General features: G+C 33.6%; 1 protein-coding gene across 1 annotated transcript; it reads right to left on the bottom strand.

Annotated features, from left to right (window-relative positions):
- Positions 1 to 1,533: 1,533 nt before the first annotated feature.
- LOC110786419 (uncharacterized) lies at positions 1,534 to 7,053 on the bottom strand. The gene is made up of 4 exons (XM_021990975.2): positions 6,682 to 7,053; positions 6,128 to 6,575; positions 3,481 to 3,608; positions 1,534 to 2,170 (listed from the first exon to the last, which is right to left on the bottom strand). Exons 1-4 carry the CDS (start codon positions 6,772 to 6,774, stop codon positions 1,712 to 1,714), a joined length of 1,128 nt encoding a protein of 375 aa, XP_021846667.1. The 5' UTR covers positions 6,775 to 7,053; the 3' UTR covers positions 1,534 to 1,711.
- Between the last annotated feature and the right edge of the window lie 14,604 nt (positions 7,054 to 21,657).

The raw sequence follows: 21,657 nt of genomic DNA, 5'->3' as shown, positions 1-21,657 counted from the left end.
ATTGATATATTTAACCAGTACATCACACGGACTATAAACGTACTTAAATTCGAAAGAGCAAAAACAATTAAGGGCTCTAATTGTCCAACTGTCCAACTGATAGCATATCATACTCCATAGTCCATACCATACTTCATTTATTGTGCATGTGCCATATGTTCGTGCGTATTTCCTGTGCAGTTCGTGTAGGTTAGGCATATGAGATTAAAATAAAAATAGAAACGCCACAAATACAAAATAAAAATATCTGAGTTTGGGTTGAAGCTATATTTTTTTTTTCTGATTTGTTTTTTTTTAATGTTGATTATAATCTAGTAATCTAGTAATCTACTAGTATAACCTTATGTGCCTCACAGTTCACAAACAGTATTAAAGCTCCTATGTCAAAAAAAAATGTTAAAACTTTACTTCTTCTGTTTTTTTTAAAAAATAATTTTTTATGGTTGCATATTTTTAATGAAAGTTGTATTTTAATTATACCATTTCATATTAATTTATTGGATTGAAGATGTAAACAAGATTTTTATCAGTCAATGTTAGATCATTGTGTTAAAATTTCAACTCCGATTTTAAAAAATGTTATCGTTCTAAATAGTTAATCAGAATAAAATGATTACAATGGTAAATTATACTGAAGTATATTTTGTTAACTCATTTTTCATTTAACAATTGTACAAAATAAAAGAAGTTTTATAATTTTATTAATTACTCTTTAAGACTTGAAAATGATCCATACCGTAGCCCACCAAGCTTGCACACATCTTATCAGATGTAAATTCTGTTTTGGCTTTGGATAACTTGTGCACTTTAAAATATTTAAGTATCAACTTTAAGTCGAAGTAGTTTTTTTTTTAAGGGATAATACGAAGTATTTTTTTAAATTACTTAAAACGCGTTATTTTATGCTTGCATTTACTCATCGAATCAATGTAGGACTCCGATCTTGACAGCATTGGTCATTACTCAATTAATACATGAATTTGAAAACAAATCAATCAGTCATAACAGACCTCATGACTGCCACCACAAGAGGTCAAGTGTTTTGATTTTAAGATTTAAAGCCTTTAGGTCCACTAAATGTGCACGTGAGAAGAGGCCCAAACCGACGATCAGTATTCAATATTGACCCACTACAATCATAGCAGTTGTTAAGATCAATATTATTTGGGTCTAGGCCCACCCCATTATGTTAAGTTTGGGTAGGCCATCCAAAGCCCACTTAGGTCCACAACAAAGTCCATTGCATGGATTTGAATCCATCACAAATCACCTCATCTAAAGGCTAACAAAGTACAAGGGCCCATCCAAAGCCCACTTAGGTCCACAACAAAGGCCATTGCATGGATTTGAATCCATCACAAATCACCTCATCTAAAGGCTAACAAAGTACAAGGGTCCAATACTTTTTTGTTTCAATTTTTACCATTTCCATTAACATTAGCAAAAAAAGAAATTTCTTTCTTTTTATATTTATGAGAAAAATCCTGTTTATTTGTGTTGAACTGAATTGAACTGAATTGAATGCTTCTAAACTGAAAAATAGACTTTGAAAGTGAAATTAAGCCAAAAAGAACAGGGCCAAAGAATAGTTACAATGTCGCACAATAGAAGTACAAAACTTTCTTCCTATATGAGTCCTAAATTCCTATATAAGACCCAATCTAGATCTTGTTTTCGATTGTGTGTTTGATCTTGTTTTCAATGATATAAGTTAATCTTTCCACCCATCCTTGATAAGACGCCGAGAGGCAAGGCCTCTAGATGAAAGACTCGGTGTAAGAGGCAACGATGGAGTCTTGGGCGCTTCCTCATCATCCCAGTGGTCGTCCCAACTGTCGTCCCAGCCATCACCTGATTCGGGACCCACTTTAGACACTACTGAAAGTGGTAGCTCTGTGTCGATGGGTTGATACCGGTTCCCTTGATATAGCTTCTTACACATACCAGAACACATCCAAGCAGTTCCAAACACCAGAAATGCAGATAGGGTTAAGAGTATCATACACTGAATTCTGGTTAAGTTGCTGAAATATCTGAACTTGAAAACATAACGGGCCTCTACTCTCGAATCACGTGGAATCAACTCTTTGAAGTCGAGAGTGCAACGGCTATTTTCTGTTGTTAATAAAATTAAGCTATCTTGTGCCTCATATGCCACCGTTACCTTAACCTGCAATAAAAGTTACCATTAGTTCATTATCAGTTGAATATTGCCTTTAATTTTATTTCAGAGATGAAAAAAAAAAGAGGAGGTAATATTCTGTACGTGAAAGCCACAAGGTATCTATAATGAATTGTTTTCTGTCAAATTGATCACTTCAATATGTTCAGAACCAAGATCAAAGTTACAAGTCAGCCGAAAATTATGGATATATGTTTGTACAAATGCAGGTATTCAATACATGTTCATGGATCATTTGAAAAAAAGGAATAATGACAGAAAAAGAACGAAATTGGTCATTGTGGGCTTGACGAGTAAAACTTCTAATGATAATAAATCAAATTCATACATGCATTGTAAGAAACTCGAGTATCTGTTACAATCAGATTATAGCTATAGTAAGAAATTTCGAGAAATGAAAGCGGATATAATATCTAGACAACACGCTTAATAGACTGAAAGGGCTACAGGAATCTCTTCAGAAAACAGCAACATGAAATCACTGTCGTGTAAAAATGTAAACAGCACAAACTTGTAGCACAACAAAGCTTGGAATTTGATTGAATAGCACTTGAGAAACAGCAAACATGTCAACCATGGCATCAAATAACTTTATCGGATTCAAATAGCTCAGACCAGCAGTTCAGCACAAATTCACAAATTTCATGAACAGCTTCTAATCGATATTTAGGGCTCATAATTGTCAAGGGTTTTGTTTTAATTACAAAGAAAGTACTGAAGCAGGTTCAATTCGCTCTAAGGCTACGTTTGGTTGGGTGTAAAACATTTTCAGTGTAAAACAATTTTCATGGAAAACACAATTCGAAAATTAGTTTTCCATTGTTTGGTTCCATGTAAGAAAAATGAAGAAACAAAAGGAAAATGAAAGGGAAAGTAAGCAAGTAGTGAGAGGAGTGTACAAGAGAGATAAGGAAAACCAAGGAAAACAGTTTTCCCTTCATTTTGAAGGGAAAATGGTTTTACACTCCTTAGCAACCAAACAATGTAAAATAGAAAATAGAGGAAAACTGTTTTTTCGGAAAATGTTTTACGCCCTACCAAACGGAGCCTAAGTGAATAAGTCGCCTAGATGGACTGAAGAACTGCTGTCATTACTCATTATAGCTTAGTGGGCCAAAGACACAAAATCCAGCACTTTGGTAACCTACAATAACCGTTATACGGAGTACCAACAATATGAGGCATCAACATGATACACAAAGTTCATCTGCTGACCTGGACATTTTAATTAGGTAGGATTACATCATTACTAGTTCTTTTGACCAACTACCAAAAGCGATTTTCATATGTAAATTTACCTTTTTGTCTTCTTTTTGTTGAAGTAGAACTTTTGTTTCCTCCAATTGAACATATTCAGGAGCTATAATGGTGACAGTTACAGGCTCTGATCCTTTATTCCGGATCAGAAGTGAAAGATCTGGAGAATCTGGAGAATTACAAGGAATCACATGTAAGTTAAAGAAACAATAATCACAACAGAGACTACAACATGATGAAACATAGACCCCAAGGGAAATAAAAGCTTGATAATCCATTCTGTGTGCAACGATTCAACAAATATGCAGAGGAAGTGAAAGAGGAAAAGGCAGCCAACCAGCTCCGAGTGTCTAAGTGCTATCTACAAAAATGATCGAGCACTCGTATGACAAACATAATTTCCACAGTGCACCTTGGTTCTAGATTCACGTTTTACTGTGTTGTTTACTAGATAACCCAAGAAAACATTAGAACGAAAGACTTTCACCTGATGCTAAGAAGACCCAAAGGTGTGATTAATAGTTAAAAATGGGATATTTTAGGTTAATTCCACATAATATTATATCTTGGTTATTTACTCTGCAAAATATAGACCCTAAGCATTACATACAGCTCTATGGGATCCATGGAGACTTCCCTCTAATTTCCAATACCTTTCCCACCACACTCTCTGAAAAAGGCCTTACACCCTTATGTGCATGACTAATTATATTTGCCAAATGTTCGACCTAAGATATATCCTCTATTTTAAGTTTGTTGGCACTAGAAAGGATCTTAAAAAAATAACTTACACCATTGCGGGTATAAGGCTGTCTACTCGTGATAAACAATGTGCAGCTTAGCTAATCTTAGGAGGGAGTTTGGGAAATCAGGAGCTTTCATTCAATATTGCATGAGATTTCTCATGAGCTTCTGAAAAAAGTTGGATGAACATGTTACATGGCTTATGGCATCGAGTAAAATTAATCTTGGTGCATTGTCACATATGGTGTTGTTGGCTACTAGGCAACTCAATGAGATTCTATTATGTTTCAATAAGAAGGATTTTTGTGCGGAAACTACACTAAAACTTAAAAGCGTCTTGTAACCAGAACCTATTGGTTGGATAGTATTCGCATATATGTTTTTAGGTTGTCAATCCATTCTTGGTTCCAATTACAGCACTTGAAAACATGGTAGGATGCTCAGCCCCAAAGAGACTTCCACCCAATGTTTGTCAACTGTTGAGAGACCACGTCAATGATTCACAAACATGAGTTATGGATTTTATTAGGGACAATCCTAGGTCTAATAATCTGATGTCCCATATCCAAAGGGCTGAAAAAGTCTTGGAGGAATGACTTGTAGCCTGAAAGAGAATCCAATACTATGGGCACCATCTCTGGCCTGGCACTTATTGTCGAATATTGGTGCAACACACTAGATTTCTATGCTTCCAAGAACACCAATGAGCTTTGAATTAATGTAAGTGAAAGAGTTGTTATTTGGCTTTGGACTATAATGGAGTAAGGCCTTTATCTTTCCAGCATAAAGACAGACAAAAAGAAAAGTTTCAAGAAGATGAGGGTTAACACGTTCAAATTTGCATAAATATATTCAGATAAGTCCTTATCAGGAGTTTTCAAGCGAAAGTACGAACCTACATAAATTTCCCCACTAAACTTCATTGCTCCCCCTACTTTCCATTCACGTTTACCGGACATAAAAATGTCTGCATCTCATCCCCAGCCTTTGCCAAAAGCCTCATTAGAGACATTAATGCCAATTTTGATATTGATGTTGGAAGTACAAATATACAATATGGTCCTCAACAAAGTAACCGATTCCTTTAACGATGGTTATTCATATACTTACTTATTGGATACATCAAGTAGCTATGATTAGACAACTTTACAATTTAATTCTTTATGAGACTAAACCAACATCACAAGTAGAACCATTACATAATATTCTTTGTATTAGTTCTCTTTCCCTTAAATTTTGTTTGAAAGAAAAGAATGTGTGTTCCCTAGTGACAAGTTTAACCCTCAGAGAAGTCAAGAATCCAATTACCTCTTTTTTCTTTTCTTTTTTTGAGGGAAGAATCCCATAACTTCAGCAATAAGATTTCTTTCTTATTACCCTTGTTCCCCTTCGCCCCCTACTTCTAAGAAAGGTGCAGCTTCCAGTTACCACAGGGAATGTGATAAAGTATCAATTTAGCTGCTGCTTGCTACCATTAAGATAATTTTAACCCACACTAAAAATATCTATCATTAAGGTAATTTTAGTCCACACTAAAAATATCTCATAACGCTTCGAAAATACTCCTCATTCTGATAGCTGAAAATACCCAAAAAATAGTGATTTATTTTTCTACTCTTGTATTATTACCCCAAAGGCAAAATCATTCTCTTTAGCACTAGATTTTCTTCGCAGTAATTCATCAAACATAAGTGACTTCAATGGTCATCGAATCATCTCAACAAATATGATTGGCTACATGTCAAAAACATCAGGAACAAATTCTCAAACTCTACTTAGATACAGGCCCAATTAGGCCTTATGAGACAATAACCAAAACAAGTTAGAGCAATGGAAAACAATATTGCTGCTTATGAAACAATGCTCGATCATGCGATTAAATAACAGCTATGTTGCAGATCAATTGAATTTCAAATGCAAACATTTAATCAAAAAAGAACATACCATTGCCTGGAACTCTTAAACAGGCAGTTAAATTCTTCTTTGGATCAACACACATATTAGATGGATCACATTCATCGTCTTGCAACTTCTCCTTCTCAATGCCAATCAAGGAGCTACTCGATTCGCCAGTTCCATCCTTTTTAGCCTCATTTTTAGAATCAATCACTTCTCCTAACCCTACTATGTTGTTGTTGCCACTCTCATCAACCTTATTTTTCAACTCATCATTTGATTCATTTGTACTATCATCATCAATTTTCTGATTCTGACCTTCTTTAGACTGTAATGACTCATTAAAATTGCTACTACCAAGATCTTTATGTACAACCCCATTTGAAATTTCTAATTGTTCTTCCTTCTTCACTACTAGGGTAACTTGCTCATTTGAATTCTTAGTACCATTATTGTTAGCAATTGAAGGATTATTGCCCTTCAAACCACCATTTACCTAAATTGCAAAAATATACATAATAAAATTACTGTAAAATCTAAAAAGTATGTATCAATAATCATACACCATACATCAAATCATTAAGGAAAATGGAGAATTTTACCTTGAAATTGACATCAGAAGAATCCACAACAAGTAGCAGCAGCAAAAGATTGCCAAAAAGATATAATCTTTTCAAAAATTGAGAATTGCCCATTTTCTTAAATTACATGAAGATTCCTGAATGACTGCGTAACATTCAATCAAACCCAGTTTATTTCAGGAAAAATTGAAGGTAACCCTGAAAATCCTAGGCTTCCCTCTTCAGGGGAGTTCAGCAGCTAATCTCAGGTCTCATGAATGAATCCATCAATCAAAAAGTTCGTATTGAGAAAGTTTCAGTGAGAGCGACAGAGAGTGTGTGTGGGGAGTATTCTCTGAAATTTTAGAGGAAGTCAAAATCAAACTACCAAGGTTGATCTTGATATTTTTTTACTCGGTTTTTTACTTTTCTTTTTTTTTTCTTAAATAATTTTTGCGAGTTGCAGGCTTCAAACAAAATTGTCCAACGGGCCTGATTGTAATGAGGAAGTTTTAGTCTGGGCCAAGAGAAAATATTTGGAAGGGCATGGAGACCCGCAATTTGAATTACACACTCGTTTATTGTGCGCCCTAATGAATATGTAGTACTTCGTATTTAATAAGCCCCTAATGAACATTCAATACATTCGTTGAGCACCTAATGAACATGGAAAGCAATTTCAATTTACGCGTATAAGTGAAATATTTTACTCCCTCCGTATTTATTTAAGAGATACACTTGGCCGGACACGGGTATTAAGAAGAATAATTGGTTGAAAGAAAGTAATAAAACAAGTGGGGTTGAGTAGATATTTTAATAAGTAAAACAAGTGGTGACCATGTCATTTTAGGGAGTTGGGGGTGGAGGTGGGGTGTAGATAGATTATTTAATTAAATGGTGGGGTTGATAAGTTACTAAAAATGTCAAGTGTATCTCTTAAATAAATACGGCCGGAAAAGGCAAGTGTATCTCTTAAATAAATACAGAGGGAGTAATATATAAGTTCTTTGGATTTGAACTATATGTTCATTACTAAATGTTTTTTGGGTATAAATATTATATTCTTTAAATTTAAACTAAATGTTAATTTAAAAATAGGGTGCACAGTGAGAATTGTGCACGCGGGTGCATAAACCATATTTTGAGGGAGACCAAGGAATGCATAGTATTGGGACACCAAGGCGAAGACTTCCTACAGAGTATAACTTAGGCTATATTAGAAGGATAATAATTTCTCGGAAAATAATTTTTCCATCTTTCCTTACTTGTTTGGTTGAAGTGTGAACTATTACAAATACAAAAGTTAAAACGGGACACCTAAAACGAAATACGTAAAGAATAAAAAATAACGGATGATGAACCATATTAGTAGAAATTGAAATAATAAAATGGGCTTAGTTAGCAAAATGTAAAATGGGTTTGGTTGGCAAAATGAACAATCTATCATTACGTGCTTGTCAATTGGGCTTTAGAACTCAGCTCTTAAGATAATATTTGATTATATGTGATCAATTCTCCCCCAACTTGGCAAAAATAGATATGTGATCAATCAGCTCTTAAGATAATAAATGCGCTAAATTTGTTTAGAATGCACTTAGGCTTCGTTTAGTATGGCGTAAAACGTTTTAATTGTACAATGATTTTCCATGAAAAACATTTTTCAAGGGAAAACACAATTTCAAACTAGTTTTCCTTTGTTTGGTAACTTAAAGGAAAATAGAAAAAGATGGTGAAGATTGAGGGGAAGAAAGGAGAAAGGAGAGAGAGGTAAGGATGAAAGAAGGAAAAGTGGTTTCCCTTCCTTTAAAATGGAAAAGGGTTTTCCACCTTTGAGGGAGTCATGGAAAATTGGTTTTCATCCCTTACCCAACCAAACAACGTAAAATGATTGAAAATGGAAAAATCGTTTTCAATGAAAACGTTTTACGCCCTACCAAACGGAGCCTTGATTCGTTTTTATCCCCTACATAACAAACGCAACTGTAAGTTATATGTTAAGGGAATTAGAATTAGAATATCATTCTAATTACATAACATAACCTGTTTCTTTTTTTTTTTTTTTTTATGACTAACGACGAGGCAACACCACCTCCTCCCCCTAAGAGGATCGAACCCGATTCTCCTTTTTATTTAGGTAGTCAAGATCGTCCAGGTGATTTTATCACCCCTACTCGCTTGCGTAATAATAATTATGATGAATGGGCTAGTGATGTTCAACTAGCATTGGAAGCACGGCGTAAATTTCAATTCTTGGATGGCACTATCACATCTCCTATTCCACCATGCACACAATCAGATTGGACTACGATCAATGCCATGCTTCTTTCTTGGATTACCAACACTATTGATCCTGAGGTAAAATCTCAATTAACAAAATATAGAGAGCCCAAACGCTTGTGGGATCATCTTAAACATCGTTTTTCTGTTGTTAATGGTCCTAGAATTCAACAACTTAAATCATCTATTGGTCGTTGCGAACAAACAAAGTCTATGTCGGTCTCTCAATATTATGGAAAACTTAATGCATTATGGGAAGACTTAAGTAATCTCGAACCTATTATTTCCTGTACTTGTTGTTCTAATTGTTCTGCTGCAGAAAAACATGTTCAAAGACGTGAAACGGCTAAACTTCATGAATTTTTGATGGGTCTTTATACCCCGTATTATGCTCAACAACGTACTAATATTTTATCTCAAGATCCACTTCCTTCCCTGGATCGGGCTTATCAGTTGGTAACACAAGATGAACGGGTCCGGCAAGCCATGCCGGACGAAATCCCAACTGAGATTGCTGGCTTTACCATCCGCACACCTACCAACACGGAGAAAGTACGAACCCGCGTAGACATATCATACTGTTCACATTGCCAGAAATCAGGTCATGAGGCCTCCTTTTGTTGGGCTTTAGTCCCGTGTACCCATTGCAAAAAACATGGCCACTCTGTTGATACCTGCTACGAACTTGTGGGCTACCCTGAAGATCGGCCCAAGAGAGATGGCCCACGTGGGCGTAGCAAACCATGGGCAACATCACGTGGGCGTGGCAAGGGTGCAAATTCACGTGGTCCTCCTCGTGCAAATATGGCCCACTCTACATCCACAAACAATGCAAATACTATTACTGGGCCAGAAAATCAAACTTCAACACAACAAACCCAATTGTTCACCCATGAACAATGGAATGCTATTGCAGGGCTCATCGGTAATACTTCAGTTCCGGATCATCGTCTAAATGGTAAGTTTAATACCAATTTATGGATAATTGATACCGGAGCAACGCACCATGTCACAGGTGATAAAAATTGGTTGTTTGATATTATTGATATTAATTATGAATGTCCTATCTCTCTTCCTAATGGCAAGAAAGAAAAAGCTACACATGAAGGATCAGTTCGGTTATCGGATAATATAATTCTCAAACATGTCCTTTATGTTCCTCAATTCAGCTGCAACTTACTCTCTGTTTCACAACTAAATGATGATTTACATAGTATTGTCAAATTTAATTCCCTTAACATTATATAACTTATATTATAGATTATTAATCATATAGTATAGATTATGTCCAACTGTGATTTAACCATATATGTATATTAAAGTATTTGGTAATCTATACTATATGTATTACGTAGTATATTATTTGTGGTCTTGGGGAGCTCATAATATATTCCATAAAAGTAATGTTTCCACCCAATATATCTTGGAAATTTTAGTATGTCTACGTACGATCAAAATTATTAGTGAAAGTTTTTAGTGAAATATTATACATTTATACCTTTATCATTTTGGTATGTCAATTTACCTTCTTTTTTTTAATTGAGTTTCCTAAAATATAGCCCGTGTATAAAACGGGCTAAAAGCTAGTTTATTTGATACACACAGTTAGCTATAAAATACAATATATTTATAGTTTAATCCCAGTTGTAATAGATATACAATAAAATGTAATTAGGGAAGATAATACGAATCTATATCATTATTAAATCTCCAAGGCAAATCATGTTACACATAATGACATGGAGGATGTGCTTTTGATATATTGATACACAATTTTTTTTGTCAGGGTTCGAACATGGAACCAACAAGAAAAAGAGTAGAAAGCTTACCATCTTAGATATACTATAGTTTATGTCTTTTAACTCTATTTAAATATATTTAAGTGGGATAGGATTAGTGTACATGTATTTATACTATTTTTCACATGATTAATGTTATTAATGTTCGATCACCACATAGTGATTGCAAGAAAATTTAATTTTGTTACCATTATTAAAAATAGGTTTGAATAATTGCTGCATTTTTAATTTGTCTATTTTTCACTTATAATAGAACATGTTTTTCATTAATTAGTCAACAATTGTGCTATATATATATATAATATATATATATATATATATATATATATATATATATATATATATATATATATATATATATATATATATATATATATATTACGACATGATTAGACATGATTTACGAATACTAACAACCCAAAAAGGGAAGAACGCCATTACTAAAAAATGATAAGTACTACATACATTACATTCGCATCCAAATTAAATAAAATAAACGATCTAACTAATTGCATGTTGGTTCAGTGGTGATTGAGGCTGAACTTGGTAGGGAGGACCCCGTGTTCGATCCCTCGCAACAACAATTAGGAGGGGACTGTAGAATATCTACTCAGAACTCGCCCTGAAGCGGGATTAGCCCTAAGAGTGAACCGGGTGGTACACCAAAAAAAAAAAAAGATTTCATAGTTATTAAAAAGGTCAAACTCGAGTACACAACACATGTAAACACGTAAATAAAACATTTCATGTATCATTCAACATTGTAAGTTTATTATCGGGGCATTGTTCGAAACATACACTACTTTTTTTTTTTTTTTGAAAACATGTACTGGTTCTATTGTTCTAATCCCTTACCGCCCTTCTCCATCCCCCTCGATCCCCCAACATTTCTTTTGGAAAATGTTTGGTTGACCCTAAGGGTTGGCCACCCCTAAGATACATATAAAATAAAAAAATATATAAATATAATTAATTGGAGAGAGAAAGTATTGTATGTAAAGTTTCAATGCATTTGTAAACAATCAAAATTCAATATTGAAAGGGTTACCAACCCTTAGCACTACAAGAAATTGTACTATTAACGACGGGAAATCCCGTCGCGAAAAGCCAATAATCATTCATTAACGACGGGATTTCCTGTCGCGAACCCGTCATAAAAGGGGCCGTCGTTAATAGAAATCCCGTCGTAAATCCGTCATAAACCCGTCGTAAAAGACATTTGCGACGGTTATTCCCGTCATTGTTTGGTTGTTAGCCCCGTCGCAAAAGGCTTTTGCGACGGGATTTTTGACCTATCGTAATTAGGTTGTCGTTAAAGATACAAATTCTTGTAGTGTAGGGTCACTCTATCATTGTCCATTTCTTTTCGTTCGTTTCGCTTCATAAACGCCACGCTAGCCAATCACGCTAATAAATTAATAATTTATAATGCAATTAATTGGGTGGAATTAATTAAAGAAAAATCTTTAACTTCTGTTTATTGGTACTCCATATAGATCGAGCACAATAAATGAAAACTGAATGCCATACGTAATAGTTTAATACCGACTTGGGTTTGGAGTTGACAAACTATACCACGTGGCAAGCCGCAATAAGTCAACTTACCCACATATTAGGGCTAAATAAGATTGTGACACGCCATGCATAATCGATCATATACACGTAAAAACTTAAAAAATGCAGTTTACATTGATTAGATTTCGAGTTCTACCTAAAAGCTTTGTTGGTTGTTCATTGTTAGGATATGATCGATTAAATCTTTATATCCTTCCTCCAATTATTAATGAAGCTCCGCATATCTTTATTCTCCATAATAAAGTACTTCTCCGCACATAAGTAATGTTGTTGTATTCTTTTTTAAGATGTCCACAATAAAATCTCTTACTTTGACTAATTTCATACTAGATAAATATAGATAAGTCTAGTTATGAAAATTTAGAAAAGTTCGAAAAAAAAATAAGCTTTTTATGTACATATTCACATACAGATAAGTGTATTTAGACGAAATAAGTTCAGACAAAGTAATTTGAATAAAACAGATCTTTAAAATGAAAAATCCACGAACACATCAAACAAAACCCAATGCACTGGCCTCGCTAAAAACTTTAATATACATATATGGTTAAATCAAACAGAAACATTATTTGTGGACGGAGGGATCATCTATGTTAATAATATAATATATACCTAGTATTTTTAATTTTTAATTTTTCATGTTGTTTGTTATACGAGCATTTCACAACTTCAGCACATCTTCCATTTCATCTTCCTCATCCAACATCAATTCACCATTGAATTCACATTCAACCTCTACTACTTCATCTCCCTCTTTAACACTTAATATTAATTCACAATATAATTTATATATTTTTTTAAACTTAGAAATTTGATCACCTCTATTTAAATCATACGAATTATACTCTAACTAAAATCACAGGCTCTCAATAAAATTAACACTTGAAAAAACGGCTTAACAAACACTATATAATTGCCCGTTCTTTGAACGGGCTCCAAAGCTAGTACTAGTAATATACTTTCCCCCTTCTGCAATAGATGCATCATTTCTCTTTTTGACACTATTCATTAACTAATTTTGACAATTATTCTTTCACATTATGTACGTAAAAACAAACATAAATTCGTATCAATGTGAGGATTTCAAATCAATTTTTTATAATTTTTACTTACGCGCCATTAGAGATATTAATGTTTGAAGAAACATGTTGGGATACGTGAAGAAAAAAAATGATGCAAGTACTGTGAAACGGAGCTAGTATAAAAAGAGTGAAGTCAAAATGATCTATCTTTATAAAGGTTGCATTATTAAACTTATAGTTTCTAGCTAGGTCTAGAAATTTTGAAAAATTATTGGGATTTTGTCAAACCGCCCATCCCCTCTTTTTGTATGTATAAATTAAATAATATTCTAAAAGATTAGGACAGCTCACTTAGATTGACATTTTTGTAAGAATTAGAGGGACCTTAATGTGACTCATACGACCTCAAGGTCACTATATGAGTCTCTTACAAGTTTGACCAATGCTAGCTAATATTTGACTCATTCTTAAACATAATAATAATACATGCTATGTTGTTGATTAATTGTGTATATGGTGAGATATATTTAATAGCCGGTGCTAATTGCGATTACGATGTTACTTAATGAATTCTAAAATAAGCGTTGATTAATGATTATGTACAAGTTGAATTTTTTTAGTATGATAATATGACTTAAGGCGAAAATGGTCAACCATGCATAGTTTCTCGATTAAGTTATTTGTGAATGTTACTCTTGTTTCAATATGAATCTAAAGAATTGTTTTCGCATATGATATGATAGATATATTCCCTATATATTTCAACAAAAAAAATATTCCGGACTACGGACTTACGGAGTAAGTAATTTCTAATGGTTATTACATTGAGCATTGTTTTTCAATATTTACCCTGTACTTTAAACTTTGAAGGGTACTCCGTACATTATAAGAAAGAAAAGAAAAAAAATAGATAAATGAATAATACGAGGAAAATAAAATAAAATACTACTACATATGTAGTACTACGTATGTATGTTAAGTGATTGAAGGAAGTATGATCGATATAAAATTCTGATATTTATGATCATCGATGTCCATATTATTGTTGGGTATATATACTCTCTCTTGTACGTGTTTTTAGGCTTAATAGCACACTCATATGTCATACGTAGTACATAGAAATTCACAATGCCTTCTAATTCTTTCGACGAGATTTGAACCTGAGCCATGCAAGCCTCTGATAGATAGGGATTGCTAGCATCACGTTACCCGGCCCCCTCAATCATGTATCTTTTCATATTATGTACCAAGTGTACGTTGGCAAACATATTCACCGTGATATAAACACGAAAACATAAATGAGTACAACATATGTTACTCAAGAGTTTCAACTATTTGTCCATCCCTAGCTAATAACTCGATGATCACTAGCTCAATATTAGAACTGACACCGTACAAGCTACAGCTTGCTAAAAAGTCCACACGACAATTTACAAATGTTGACCTATTCAACTACTAATTATCACAATTGATCAATTATTGTAAATTATAATAGTCATAAAGAAAAACAGGGCATTATGATTAATCATTAATGTGCTATAATTACATATGTGTCCTTCTAATTTGCATGAAATTACAAACAATGGAGGAAAAAATATATGTTTATTAAATGTCAGATCAGACAACATCAAGATCATATCCACAATGGAGGGACCACGATCCATTGAAGAAACGCCTTCACTACTTCTCTGTGCCCCCTAGATCACTCCACCCTTTCTATGATTAGATATTTAGATCCTTGAGTTTGAAGAGTTATTCTGTTATTCTATTAGTTTTTATATACGCGATGTATGTGTAACATTTTATATTAATTAAAAAAATCTATATAAAAGGTCAGAGAGTCTACTTTACAAGACTGTATGAGGTTTCACCTCAAAATCATGCTTTATAGGAGGTCGGAGAGACCAATATTTGATATATATTTCAGATACATATTACCCCACTAAACGACAAAATAGGGATAAGACAAACATTAAAACAGGTGGGGTGATATATATCTTGAAAAAAAAAATTGATTTTGTCCTTTAGCGTTTGTCTTTAGCCTATTTTGTCGTTTAGTGGGGTGATATATATCTTGAAATACATATCAGATATTGATTTATCCTTCCTCTGTTTCATAGTACCGTATGACAATAAGGAGAGTAGTTCCAATCTTATATTTTCAACATGCACGTAATGGGACAAAGTGTCTTTATCACTCCCCATGGGTTTGACTCGATACCATTTCATACAAGTCTGGGCTGCATCCATCCCTAACAGGGAGAGTCCACTTCATAAGAATTGATTTCACCTTAAAACTATATGGCGATAAGGTAAGTAGCCCTTTACCCTAATGAAGTAGTTAACTATCACTTCTTTTATTATTTTGTGATACTCACAATATAATATTTAGTGAGGCGGATCTTAACAAAGGTCGCAGGTAATTTTAAAGTAATCATTACTATCATACTACGTATAATTTAATATGTTAGCAACGTAAAATAATAATTTGAAAAAGGAGACACCAAACCCCCAACAATAGTAGCTTATATAATAAAGATGAGTTTGAATATTTAGAATTTTACTTAATTTATGGTGGACTTAGATAGTAAGAATGTAAGATTAATCATTTGGTTACTAAGTTCCTTTATTGACATAATAGTCTAGTCGTCTTGTGCTAAATTCATTAAAAGTCAAATGTGGCCACCGTAACGGTTACATGTGTCCTTGTTGGGTTAGGTGGGTCACGAGTTAGGTTAGTCAGTTCAGGACAGACACATTTGAGGATTAGGGTGGGTCGGGTTGTAGACTGTATCAGAAAAGTCCGGCTCATCCTGTCGTCCAGGGTGGTTGCTCCCTCTAAACGCATGTGACTATGTGAGGTTACTTAAACTTGATTATGAGCATAATATGAGCCTCATTTTTTTGTTTCTGATGCAACGCAGCTCGGACGCGGTTTACAAACGAAGTAAAGTCATAGTCGTACTTGTCATCGTGGTCATATCTACTGTATACAACAAGGGACCATATAACTATATAACCCAATACCATGCGGCCCATGCCCGGCCCATACTTATCATTCATGTTATGTACCTTTGAAAATTACGTGTTTAAAACTTAAATTCTCTCTTCCCCCTTTTTTATTTTAATGCTCAATGGCCATACAATTTCATTGTCTACTCAAATTAATCCGAAGCAGGATTAGCTTTGAGAAATTAATTATGCAAATATATCACTTATTTTACGGTCCTTTTTGTTAAACGGTTTATTCATTGGTTTTCCAATGCGATTAAACAACGCTATTTTTTTTAGAAACGGTTTACTTTACATTGCTAAAACTTAACTTGTCCACCAAAAACGAAAAACTAACCGTTTTTGTTAAACGGTTTATTCATATGGTTGTTTGATTCTTGCAAATATCAAACAACCATCATAAACCAGCAAACGTGAATAGAAAAGTCAACATATATCTAAGTGGAACCACCAACAACTGATTATCAAATGAGACCAGGATCGTACTTTTATAAGTTCGTCGATATACATATTCTTTTGTGTACGATATGAATCAAAGCCACACACTCACTTTTTGTAGTGATTCCATGAGAATGAATCACTCTACTAGACTACGATAGATCATATTGATCTTGATGTTAGATAATAAAACACGTAACCAAACTCACAATCATAAATCAACCTAAGTAAAGACTAGATTTTTTTTCCTCCATACCTCTATGTCTCCATGATATCACTATGATATCACACTTTCACACCTAAAACGCTATCGGAAACAATGATGTTGAAAACGCTGCGTTTATGCTGCTGAACTTGCAAAACGACATGTGAGAATTCCTTATCACAAAGATCTGGTAATATCTGGCTTTTTATCAAAGGGGTATAATAGTAAGACGCGTGGCATGAATAGTATCTTTTAGGGCTTTGCTTAAAGTGATAAGCTGATAAGCCATTTGGGCCGTTGGACACCCTGGCAAGTGGACCATTTCTCATTTCACTCCATATAGTCGGCTATTTGTGGGCCCCTGCTATTTCTGTGGGCCCACTTCTTTTTTTCTGTGGGCCCAGTGCTTTCTGTACTAGTAAGACTAAACTCCTAATACTTCCAAGACTCACCTTTTTGAAGCTTTCCATCAATAGTTATTGTCCTCAACTACCAAAAAAAAGAAAAAATAACTATCCTCTTTACAACAAGATTAGGATGAGAGTGAGGAGTAACTTCTTTTTTTGTTTGAAAAATTGAAGTATAAGATTGCCAAAATTTTGTAAAAGACGTGGTATGGCGGGACTTTTAATTACTTCGTATTAGGTAAGAAATTAGCTAAGTAAAAAGTAGCATTATTGTAGATGAAAAAGGTAACATGTTTAAGAATTTAGTCAAATCATTTTAGTTAATTGTCTAGCAGAAGATATACTCTATGAAATTTTAATTAAAATTGGTTTTAAAAAAGGTTGTCAATAAATTGGTTCATCTAACATTTACTTGTATATTCTACGTATGTACTTTTATTTTTCGTATATGTCATTATCTTATTATCACCCTATAGACAAAAATTATAAAAGTTATGTATGGATGAAAATTGTGAGTTTATCCACAACAAAGGGAATTTTATCTGTGGTTTGCATTATGACAAACAATTATCTATCAATTTAGACAGTTGTGATATGAACAAATATTGTTAACAGCTAACTAAGGAATAATTGTATCTATCATAGTTTTTGAGCTTCTTGAAATTTTGGTAGAAACATTATTAGGAATAAAAAGAATTTGCCGGCATTTACACGTAAAGAACTTTTAAGTATGTTGTACTTTGATTTTCCTCTAGTCCTTAAGCAGTAATGGTGCAATAAAAAAGAATAACAATAAGTGTTTCGATCCGATTATACTAAAAATTAAGAAGAAGAAAATCTATAAGATTTGATGCATAAAACCGTCTTATGTATAAGGCCGTTGATGTCAACATTGAAAAACATAAATATATGATCTCAAAATGTAACTATTAGAATAAAAGTATAACTATTTGATTAGAAAGTATAATGAATACTACATAGAACATAGAACATAACTATGCTCATCTACTTAAATGGGCACCAGATTTTCTTTGGTATTCCTTTAGGGGTGCTCTTTCTTATCTTAACATAGAACATAACTATTTGATCCAATGCATAACTGTTTGGTAAAAAAGTTGGTCATATACATAAGACCATCTTATATAAGTTTTTGTAAAAAATTTAAGTACACGATCAATGGAAGAATAAAAAATCAAACAGTTAAAAACTAAACACAATATTTCATTATTCTTTTTGAAAAATATATTTACATTCGAGTCATGGCAATCTAGTACGAGGAACTCAGTAGCTATAGAATATTGTTCTATTCTTCTTGATTCACTGAAGAGAGGAATATAAACTTTATATTGAGTACAATGTACTTATTTATATCTAATCATGTGTTAAGCATGTAGTTTAAATTTAAATCAACCGTACAACAAAGATGGGAAGGAAAAACTAACAAGCCAATATAGAATTGAACAAGAAAAGCTCATGAAAATGACTAGGAAGAAAGAAAGTAAATTTTAGAAGAGCAAAACATGGAAAGACCCCCCACATATTGACTTTAAGTAGTGGTTAGGCTTTATATTTCACATGGATGTAAATTAAATGACCTCTTTTGTCACTAATTAAAAAGATTGGGTGATTCACGAGCCTTGTTTCTTTGAGAGGCCCTTAACTTTCCAAGGTTCACCTTTACATCTTTAATGCCTCTCTTTTCTAACAAACAAGGGCCCCTCTTACTCCGTATGAGTGTGATGTTTGCCTTTCTGCTTTTATGACCATGTAATAACAACTTGTCCTACTACCTTTTCATTAAAAAACAACATCACCTAATGTTAAAAGTCTAGATCAATGGCGGATCCGGAAATCTTAAAATTGAATACGGGATTATCAATATGTCATTTTGTAAAAAAATTCTTTCTTTTGTAAAGTTACATTTATCTTTTGATGTTTTTCTTGGGTATGAAAAATCTCTTCAAATATCATTTTAACTTACAGTTATACGATGTTTGATCATATAAGTCCGACTAGGTCAAAATATCTGCATTAGGTATTAAGCCACATTACTTATTAAGCCTCAACACATACACCACTTTTGCTCTCATCTCTCAGTGGTGCCCAAAATGCGGTATGCAGAGTTATACGCTACGTAATACTACATATTAAGTATCATTACCAATTGTTTGTTGGTTCAGTGGTGATTGGGGCTGAACTTGGTAGGGAGAACCCGTGTTCGATCCCCCGCAACTATAATTGGGAGAGGAATTGAACCTAACCACCCAGAACTCGCCCCGAATCCGGATTAACCCTAAGGGTGAACCGGGTGCTAACACCAAAAAAAACATATTAAGTATCATTTCCCTATGGTATGTAATTTTAACTTAAAATCTTCATATTACATCCACATGATCATAAATGTGAAGTGGCAATATACGCAAGTAGGATTCGTTCAACATCACTGCCAGTTTTCACTTTTTTGTTTTTGAGTCTGAAAGTCGAATAATTTAGATTAAATCGTTAAACAAAAACCAATCACATCTATAATAAACATGTTGATTTTGAAAACTTTAAAAAAAAAAAAAAAAAAAAAATCAGCGGATTTTCATAATTTTGTTTTTAATTTTCTTAAAAAATAACCAGAAAATAAAGAACAATATTGAACATTTGAACCGGCGCTTAATTCTTCCACCAACGGCATATGTCATGGTCAAAATTTATACCGATTAGACTATTAATTGTAAAGAATTAGTCAACATGAGCAAGAAAGGAAACAGTATAATTTCTAAACACTACTAAAAATAAAGTTCATACAACAAAAGACACTTAAATACCTCAACCTAGCGCCAACGAGATATTTTATCCGTGGAGAACATGCAACATGTCTTAGTGAAACAATGTGACATCGTCAAGTAAATATTTCTTTGATTGAGCATGAATAAATCGTCAATTAACCACGAAGAGCACCGTTACATTACACCAGCTAACAAAAACACAACTGAAGCAACCGCGTATACTTCGTAGAAAAAAGGAGTCTAGTTTAAGTTCAACACGTCATGATCCAACACGAAAAAGCACGATAAAAGCATAACAAGACACGACACTATGTGTGCTAGGACGTGGGTTATGGTTAGGAAGTACGGAGTATGGAGTACATCATAACAAGAGGTATCAGACTATCAGCACAATAGCTGCACAAAAACCAAATTCAAATACGAGGGCACTAAGAGTATCTTAAATGATCGTAATTAGGGACTTGCAATCAGCAAAAAGTCTCAAGCTACTTTTAACCATTTAAGCGATGTTAATAATTAATTTGAACAAGCTTATTTGCTTTGGAAAACATTGTCCAATTAGAAATTTATATTTTTAAAAAAAGAGATAAAGTTAAAGGGCTAAATGTAAAGTGAAACCAATTACATATCAAGCTAGTTTGGTAAATTAGCTTGTCAATGAGACACAAATTAGCTAGAAATTATATTAGCTAATAGTTTAGGTGGTATGACAAGCTATTTTGACAATTAACTTGCCATTAAAATTGCTCTAAATGTTAAAGTGCACATGCCAGGTCGACTGTTAACACAATTTTCTTCTTATTCTAGTGACGGTTAAATCTAAGGGTCAACCAAACATTTCCCAACAATGACAATAAATTTATATTACGCGTATCAAAACTCAAGTTGCATTGTTCTATTAGTAGTGGGTTATCTACCCAGTGGGTAGATGTAGCAATGTCCGATGCAACGGAAAAAACTTTATCTACCCACCACTAATAGAGAGTGTGGTAGTGGAATCCACATCAGCTTTATTAATTATTTTTTAATGTTCTATTAGTAGTGGGTTATCTACCCAGTGGGTAGATGTAGCAATGTCCGATGTAACGAAAAAAACTTTATCTACCCACCGGGTAAACTACCCACCACTAATAGATAGTAGGGGTGTAAATTGGATGGACTGGATTGGACTTTGCCAAGTCCAAATCCAATCCAAAAATTTTTGGACTTGGATATTTCAGTTCGAGTCCGATCCAAACTTTTTTCAAGTCCGATCCAGTCCGATCTATAAAAAAATCTTGAGTCCGAATCCAGTCTAATCCGATCCGATTTTTTTTTTGAAAAAAAACTTTATTTTAATTTTTTTTTCTAAAAAGTTAAACTCAACTGGTTTGAACATAAATGAAAATAATACTAAATTCAAAAAAGAATGCAATAATACACATAAAATAGAATTTATGAGTATTAAAAATTGGGTATGAAATACTTTAACACCTACGGAGTATAACTACATGTCACTTTTGCATA

Source organism: Spinacia oleracea, chromosome 6 (genome assembly GCF_020520425.1).
Source record: "Spinacia oleracea cultivar Varoflay chromosome 6, BTI_SOV_V1, whole genome shotgun sequence".
Taxonomy (NCBI): Eukaryota; Viridiplantae; Streptophyta; class Magnoliopsida; order Caryophyllales; family Amaranthaceae; genus Spinacia; species Spinacia oleracea.
The sequence above is the reverse complement of the archived record's forward strand: the minus strand, read 5'-3'. Positions and strand labels throughout refer to the sequence as shown.